Consider the following 8,892-nt stretch of genomic DNA (forward strand, 5'->3'; position numbering starts at 1 on the left):
CAGTACTGAAAGATAGAACAATGTCGATTGTAGCTTCAAGATGACATGGTATTGATACGTGCGTAAGAGTAAATAAATAGTGCTTGCCTAAGGTATTTGTGAAAATCAAAATATTTGAATTAGCGATTTAGAAAGGGACAGAAGTTGCTAGACATGAACAATGTAACATGCTGAGCGGTTAAAATTTGTTATCTTGAAGTTCAATAGGAAACTTACATCACTCAACCACTTCATTCTCAACTGTAGATTTTATTTTTCATTTTTGTTTTGTTGACATTTTTCCAGGTGCCAAAATGTTAGCTTTTCACGTAACATGGTTATTAGTATTTATTTTTACCTACAATATTAACGAATAACAGATAAGTACTAATAGATAATATAAGTCTATATGCCATTAAGGTTGTTATTTTATTAGCATGTTTAAAAATGAAAAGGGTACATGCGAGCTTTTTACTTTTTTAGAAATACACAGTTTCTTACAGACTGTTTTGTTTTAACTTACAATCACCGATACTAAATATCTAGCTTGAAATGGTATCTTTAGCTGAGACGTCTATCAGTGGTGCTGCTATAGGTGCACATGATTCGGGTAAGTGTCTACAGTAAGGATTACTTTATCGGACTTTATTTAGGTGGACATTACGTGGACGGAAATAATTCTGGCTGGACATAATTATGAACGCCAAGAATTTTTGAACGTACAATGTACATCATGGTAGTCATCATGGTAGTCAATAGTCATCATGGTAGTCATCATGGTACAGTCATCATGGTAGTCATCATGGTAGTCATCATGGTAGTCATCATGGTAGTCATCATGGTAGTCATCGTGGTAGTCATCATGGTAGTCATCATGGTAGTCAATAGTCATCATGGTAGTCATCATGGTAGTCAATAGTCATCATGGTAGTCATCATGGTAGTCATCATGGTAGTCATCATGGTAGTCATCATGGTAGTCATCATGGTAGTCATCATGGTAGTCATCATGGTAGTCATCATGGTAGTCAGACTTTAATTTAGACGGAGCCCTCCAGTGTCCACGTAAAGCCTGACCAAATAAAGTCCGACAAGTCATTGAAAAGATCTAGACCTCGATAATAATAACCGGCTATTTCTGCACAACTGCAAAATTTGTTACTTTCAGCAACGATAGCAAATTTCTTTGCAAAAGAAAAGGACGTTTTAAAACAGGAGATCACAAAAAAGGATGACCAGATAGATGAATTAAAGCTTAAAGTGTATCGATTGGAAAATGAAGTATCTGCATTGAAACAAGATATCAAGGTTTGGCTTTTTGCCACGTAATTTCACTGAACATATAGAAACATATTTCATGAGGTGCACCCCTACTCACACTCATAGCAAGACACTCAGACTATTCTGATTTTCCAAAAACCATACTTTAATTATAACTAATTTCCAAAGAGTACAGCTCCGAAGAGGAAGACAAGCAAGAGTTCAAACCATGATGAACCAGCGGAGCTACCCTCGCTTATAGACACAGTATACGGGAAGAAAGAGAACAACACTGGCAATGGTAATGTATCCACTGCAACACCGCCTAATGTATCCACGGAGACTAAGAAGAAAGTTAATGTAAAGAAAAAGAAAACTGGTGAGCTTTTTTTGGCTGCATGTATTATCTTATTCAAATTCAGTTTTTCTACATTTATTAACTTTAAGCAATAACTTTATTACTCATCTGCTGTTAAAATTCATAGAAAGGGTTCCATTTCGATTACTTATGAACTTTTAGTTTTAGGCTAAAACTAAAAGTTCATAAGTAATCGAAATGGAACCCTTTTAGCAAACGAATGTTTCTCTGGACAGGTTTCTATTTCTCTTTGAATTATAAATTCTCCGTATTCTAACTAAATATTCTAACCAGGAGTAAAAAGAGGCTCAGTAGCTAGTAACGGACTGAAAAGTAACTCAAGAGTCAGCGTGACCAGCACTACTACACCGGCAGTGGTCGTTCCAAATCCTACCTCAGTGTGTACAAAGTGTTCCTCCTTAGGGGTCAGTAGTATTTATAGCAGTGTGTACAAAGTGTTCCTCCTTAGGGGTCAGTAGTATTTATAGTAGTGTGTACAAAGTGTTCCTCCTTAGGGGTCAGTAGTATTTATAGCAGTGTGTTCAAAGTGTTCCTCCTTAGGGGTCAGTAGTATTTATAGTAGTGTGTACAAAGTGTTCCTCCTTAGGGGTCAGTAGTATTTATAGTAGTGTGTACAAAGTGTTCCTCCTTAGGGGTCAGTAGTATTTATAGCAGTGTGTACAAAGTGTTCCTCCTTAGGGGTCAGTAGTATTTATAGTAGTGTGTACAAAGTGTTCCTCCTTAGGGGTCAGTAGTATTTATAGTAGTGTGTACAAAGTGTTCCTCCTTAGGGGTCAGTAGTATTTATAGTAGTGTGTACAAAGTGTTCCTCCTTAGGGGTCAGTAGTATTTATAGCAGTGTGTACAAAGTGTTCCTCCTTAGGGGTCAGTAGTATTTATAGTAGTGTGTACAAAGTGTTCCTCCTTAGGGGTCAGTAGTATTTATAGTAGTGTGTACAAAGTGTTCCTCCTTAGGGGTCAGTAGTATTTATAGCAGTGTGTACAAAGTGTTCCTCCTTAGGGGTCAGTAGTATTTATAGCAGTGTGTACATAGTGTTCCTCCTTAGGGGTCAGTAGTATTTATAGCAGTGTGTACAAAGTGTTCCTCCTTAGGGGTCAGTAGTATTTATAGCAGTGTGTACATAGTGTTCCTCCTTAGGGGTCAGTAGTATTTATAGCAGTGTGTACAAAGTGTTCCTCCTTAGGGGTCAGTAGTATTTATAGCAGGAGTATTAGCTTATTAGCTTATTAGAGTATTAGAGTATTAGAGTATTAGAGTATTAGAGTATTAGAGTATTATAGTATTAGAGTATTAGAGTATTAGAGTATTAGAGTATTATAGTATTAGAGTATTAGAGTATTAGAGTATTAGAGTATTAGAGTATTAGGGTATTAGAGTATTAGAGTATTAGAGTATTAGAGTATTAGAGTATTAGAGTATTAGAGTATTAGAGTATTAGAGTATTAGAGTATTAGAGTATTAGAGTAGTGGAGTATTAGGGTATTAGAGTATTAGAGTATTGGAGTATTAGAGTATTAGAGTATTAGAGTATTAGAGTATTAGAGTATTAGAGTATTAGAGTATTAGAGTATTAGAGTATTAGAGTATTAGAGTATTAGAGTATTAGAGTATTAGAGTATTAGAGTATTAGAGTATTAGAGTATTAGAGTATTAGAGTATTAGAGTATAAGAATATTAGAGTATTAGAGTATTAGAGTATTAGAGTATTAGAGTATTAGAGTATTAGAGTATTAGAGTATTAGAGTATTAGAGTATTAGAGTATTAGAGTATTAGAGTATTAGAGTATTAGAGTATTAGAGTATTAGAGTATTAGAGTATTAGAGTATTAGAGTATTAGAGTATTAGAGTATTAGAGTATTAGAGTATTAGAGTGGCACTTTAATTTTCTTGCTCTGCTTATACAATGAAATATTATAAACGGAGAGTGCTGACCTTCATTAGGTAACACAACAACCCTATACCAACTTACTAATACTCTAATACTAATACCACTGGATTTCAGGTGCTATCAGAACAATTCCCGAAGATCAAGCTAAAAACCTATGTTAACTGCAAAAATAAATTTGAGCTTGCAGATGTTAATGGGGACGGTGTAAGTAGAACTTTTCTTCGTCTAAATTATTGATTGCTTAAGTATAATTCGCACTTATCAAATTGGCTTTTTTTAGAGTAACTGAGGATCAATAAAGATATCACACGTGCACTCACAATTTATTGAGGATTAGTTCAGATTTATGAAGTCCAGTATTCGAAGTTAAACCTCAAGGAATTTAGATTTTAAAATTTAAACCAAGGCCCAAGTATAAACTTATATTAATGAAAGAACAAACAAAAGCTTAAAATTTTGCCTCCGAGTAAAATTGAGTCATTTATACCTTGATAATTGACATTAATTAATAAAAGAACATAATAATGTGAATATACAGACTGTTGACTCAGAAGAGCTGTCTACCATTTTGGAAAGTGCAGGACTCTTCTTTACATCATCCCAAATACAAGACATCCTCAGTAAAGTTGACAATGATGACGACATTGCTCTGGACTTCGTTGAAGTTTTGCAGGTACTCTAAATTACAAGGAAACAGCCGCGGTAAATCGGGGTTTTGTTTGTTCACGTTATGTATGTTAAGCTAATTAGTATTACCACGGAAAATAGTAGTTTTACAGCAATGTATTATAATAATACAGTATTATTCAGAAGTAACAGATAATAACACGTTCATCCTTTAGGGAGGAGTTCGTCTCATTTGTAACCGGATAATTTTGTTTTCAGGTGGTAAGTACGTCTCATTTGTAACCGGATAATTTTGTTTTCAGGTGGTAAGTACGTCTCATTTGTAACCGGATAATTTTGTTTTCAGGTGGTAAGTACGTTAGAAGAAAATCCAAACAGAAGAGCAGATCTACCTAAAAGTTTGAAAGACAATCAAAGCAAGGTGTGCTCAGTTATGTGAAGCTTTATGTTCACCTTGTGTCAGTTACCATTGGTTACTATTGGTTACCATTGTTGGTTACAATCAATTACTGAAGTGAAACTTCGACCACGTTTGTGACGGGCTGGACAGAAGAGCCATTGTAGAGTTTAGCTTATTATTTTAGAGACTGTAGACTGTAGAGTGTAGAGTACTGTAAATATAATTTAGCAGGATCATGGTTGGACATTTATGGAAGACTGAATTAGGATAAAGTAGACAAAATTCGACTTTTCAATATTAAAACAATGATATAATTTTGTTTATAATACAAACATTTTACTGCACTTGATACTTCATATTTCATGTTTTCGTTATCTAAATAGACAAAACAATATAATCGCACAATCAAATTAATGAGTTACTAGTTGTACTGAATTTCTATAAAAAAATAATTCCCAAATAAGCTATTTAAAAAAGATTTGATCTATTTTTACATAAAATTGCACAGTTTTCCAATTATGCAAGTGAAAGTGTCAGTGAAGCAGTCAGTGCTCGTTGAGCTCAAGCTCAGAGGCGTCATGGAACAGTTTGACTTTTCCCCACTTTTGCTTTGGCTTAGTCTCCGTTTTCTTTTTCACAACCTCCACCATTCCCCCTCCTCCAGCCGTCCCAATGGTCTCCATAAACTTCACATACTCCCTCCTCGCTAGCTCATCCTTAACAGAGGGTGTAGTCTCTGGAACCATCAGCCACATGATTACCACTAACGACAATATGATATGTTCCAGAGACATCATAGTAGTAGCCACTGCTAGTCCAGCTTCCGGGGCTACAACCTGAACATGATCACTCCCGGACTTGACAGCATGTTCCGCAGACAGAGCTATTACTTGGAAGAAAGATGGAGCGTACGTCCGGAGCTGTCCGGAGGTGAAGCAGAAGATGTAGAGGTTAGTGAAGACTGATAAGAGGACAATGCCTTTAACCAGGACCGACCACACTCCGATATCAGTGACTCGGTGTACTGTGGGACGTTTGGTAATGTAGCTCAGTTTGAAGATGTCAGAGTACATTTCCAGGATGTTACAGATGACAGATAAGGGTGCTGCCATAGGGAAGGCTCCTGCAAATAATGTCACGTAACCCAGCTGTATGATCATTTCAAGATAGTCGTCAAACTGTTCATACTCGCTTTTGTCGTAGTCTTCGTCGATAGCATTATCAGAGGGTAATTTGTTTTCTTTCTTAGTCATGGTTCTGGAAGCTTTTCTCGTGATGAAGGGGATGATGGTTTCACAAGACAGTCTCCTAACGGAATCACAGGTGTATAAACTCACAAGGTTTCTACGTAACAGTACAATGTCTGCTTCTATAAAAGCTAGATAGAATAAGGCAACGTAGCAATCAAACGCTTCGAAAAAGAATCTCTTGATGTAGAGAGCATTCTCGTGTTCTGTTGGGGATCTGTGGTTCTCCCAGTCAGTGAGTATGTTGGCTACCACTTGGTACACTTTGTTAAGCACCTGTATGGTCACTATATGAAGAATGACTGGAACCTTCAAGAGAACAAACGGCATTGGACCCTTGCCAGAGCGGTCAAAGTATTGTCCCTCATCACACAACCAGGAGATGCTCGGGAAGAGGAGATACTCCCTGCTGTATGAGAACTTGTGGATGTATCCTTGCAGATTCAAACTAACTACCATGACAAAGAAAGCGATCATGAGTAGAAAGAGAGTTACACAAGCACTGATACAATACCTGAACAGTCTCTCCTGAGAAGAGAAATACCTCTCCGGCATACCAGTAACAGGACTAATCCTCTTCCGTCCAGTGAAGCCAGGACGTACTTCTCTCCTCCACTGGACAGCACTGATACCCCAGTCACAAGCCAGACTAGCACACTTCCTCTCCCAGCTCTTAGCGAACAGTACCCCCCAGATCACCACAAATAGAGTGTAGACAGGGGTGACTAGGGAGTTGTCCACGTTAATGTCAGGGTGCAGGTAATGGTAGAGAGACACAGTGAACCCAGCCACCGCGGGGAGGAGCAACCAGGAGATGTAATTAGTTAACCAGGCAAAGTAAAGGGCCACATTGGACCCGAAGTAGTGTTCCACGAGATCACAGAACGACCCTTCAAGGGGACCAGCGTGCCAGGAAGCTGTGCACTCTGCTGAGCTGGAGTGGAGGGGCCAGAAACTGTACCATTCTACCCGCTCTAATGCTAGAATATGAGGGGTCGCTCTTCAGTAGTCCACACTTGGGCCTCGGGAAGAAGTCAGGGAGGGTTTTCATTTTGATTCGCTTCAGAACCTCGCTGGTTATGTAAGAGAGTTCGGATGGTTTGAAGATTGATTGGGTGGATGTTTTGTTAGTGTAGGGTGGCTGGTATTCTTTGTGCTTTCCACTCAGATACTCACGTTTGAACCCCTTTAAATCCCGTTTTAGAAACCCCCACCTTCTGCTTCCTTCGTTATCAGCTCTTCTGGGGCTGTGACAACAATGCTGAATAATTTGCATTTTCCTGGATGGTCATGACATGACATGTTTCAGTCCGTTATCTTGGATTCTTCCTTTCACAAAATCCAAAAGGGTTTTGATCTTTTGTCTTTAAGATAACAACATAGTCCACCCATTTGCGTTAAAAGAGTTGCTAACACCTGCGGTATGACGTTAATCAATTTATCAATTAATTAATTACATTAATCAGTTACATATTATTATGGTACACTTACAGATGCGGATTCTGCTGGGGGGGGGGGGGGGGGGTGGGGGGGGGGGGGGGGGGGGGGGGGGGGAGGAAATTTTTGAAGTGGACAAGAAAAAACCAAAAAACACCTTCCGTTTTAAATAAACACATCAATAAAAAAACCCCCCCGAATTAAAGGTTATCTTTTTAGCATCCAGAATAATAAATTCCCCCCCCCCCAACGTACTAGCCCAAAAAAGCATGAAATGAGGGCACCCCATAAATTCCGGTATCAAAGTGATTAAGATACCGAAAAGACCCACATCGGTGAAACCCAAACCCTTCACTTTTTAAAATTAAACGGAAGCAAACAACCCTCAAAAAAAACCAAGGTTTTGGGAAACTTGGAGGGCGATGTCCAAAGTACACCCCTGGAGAAAGCTATCTAATTTCAAGTTTACAAAATTTAAAAAATTATTATAGCATTTACTACTTACGTAAAAAGGACAGCAAGCTTTTAAAGTACAAATAACGAATAGTTTCTAAGATGGTAAAGGCATGATAATGAGTGACATGTCGAAAAAATACACTCGACACTATAACTTTTGTGCAACACTTAAAGGTTCTTAAAGTATTTAAGGGTTAATGTAGCAATTAGCTTTTTAAAAAAAAACAATAAATAACCACCAAAACCCCAAAATTCTTTATTTAAAAGTTTTTAAGCCACCCTGCCACTCCTGCACAAAAAAAAGTTAAAGTTATGTAAAAAGCGAATTAGCTTTTTAAAAAAAAATGTTTCTTTTTTTATAAACCCGTCCACCACTCGATTGGGAAATTCCAACTCAAGGGTTTTGGGTGAAAATAGTATTTAAAATAAATAAAAAGTATTGAAAATAGAAAAGCGACAGAAAATAGGCTTGTTTGGCCCAAAGGTAAAAGGGAAAATTTTGATTAAAACAAGGAAATAATAGGGAAAAAAGTTAAAAATGGAAAAGCTAACATTTTTTGTTTAAAATTAAAAGGTAACCATGGGTGTTTAGGTGCAACTCAAAACTTATGCTGTGCAAAAAAAATGGCGAAATTTAAATGTAACTTTTAAGCTTAAACACAACTTTCACGTTTCTAATGAGATCGGAGCGATTGAAACAAAATTAACAATTAAAAGTAGTTTTTAACTTTAAACAGGAGATTGGAAAGAAAAACAGTGATATTTTCTGACAGGGATATCAGCCCCTATTCCGACCACAAGGACCGTATTTAAGTTTTTTAATTAGCGACAGAAATTTCTTTAACATTTTTTAAAAAAAATTGTTTTTAAAATTTAAAATGTTTGGGGAAAATTTTTCACCCCTCGACTTTTCACCCAACCAGGCCCCTGAAAAAAAGTATTGGTACGACTGCAGTGGAGAAAAGGGGGGACTGCGTGGGTTGGGGGATGGTGGAATGGGGGCTGCGTGGGGATTTTTTTGGGGGGGGTGCGGGAGGGTGGGGGACGCAGGGAGATGGGGGACTGCGGGGGGAAGGGGGGGATGCTTGGAGAAAGGGGGGGGAAGGGGGTGGGGATGGGGGACTGCGGGGATGGGGGGGGGGGGGGGGGAGGGGCCTGGGGGGGGGACCCGGGGCCCTTTTTGGCAACAAACAAAAAAAACTTCGGCCCCCTAAGGGC

At 38.2% G+C, this 8,892-nt stretch overlaps 2 protein-coding genes across 2 annotated transcripts; one reads left to right on the forward strand and one right to left on the reverse strand.

Moving 5' to 3' along the window:
• Positions 1-529: 529 nt before the first annotated feature.
• Positions 530-4,753, forward strand: LOC134824236 (uncharacterized). Its single transcript, XM_063836018.1, has 7 exons — positions 530-589; positions 1,147-1,286; positions 1,428-1,617; positions 1,891-2,021; positions 3,622-3,711; positions 4,046-4,180; positions 4,481-4,753. The coding sequence occupies exons 1-7, from the start codon at positions 532-534 to the stop codon at positions 4,571-4,573; spliced, it is 837 nt and encodes a 278-aa protein (XP_063692088.1). The 5' UTR covers positions 530-531; the 3' UTR covers positions 4,574-4,753.
• Positions 4,754-5,018: 265 nt separating this feature from the next.
• On the reverse strand, positions 5,019-7,193 carry LOC134824235 (anoctamin-10-like). Its single transcript, XM_063836017.1, has one exon. It carries the CDS (start codon positions 6,334-6,336, stop codon positions 5,080-5,082), a length of 1,257 nt encoding a protein of 418 aa, XP_063692087.1. The 5' UTR covers positions 6,337-7,193; the 3' UTR covers positions 5,019-5,079.
• Between the last annotated feature and the right edge of the window lie 1,699 nt (positions 7,194-8,892).

This window comes from Bolinopsis microptera, chromosome 12 (genome assembly GCF_026151205.1).
Source record: "Bolinopsis microptera isolate Bmic1 chromosome 12, MBARI_Bmic_1.0, whole genome shotgun sequence".
NCBI classification, from domain to species: Eukaryota; Metazoa; Ctenophora; class Tentaculata; order Lobata; family Bolinopsidae; genus Bolinopsis; species Bolinopsis microptera.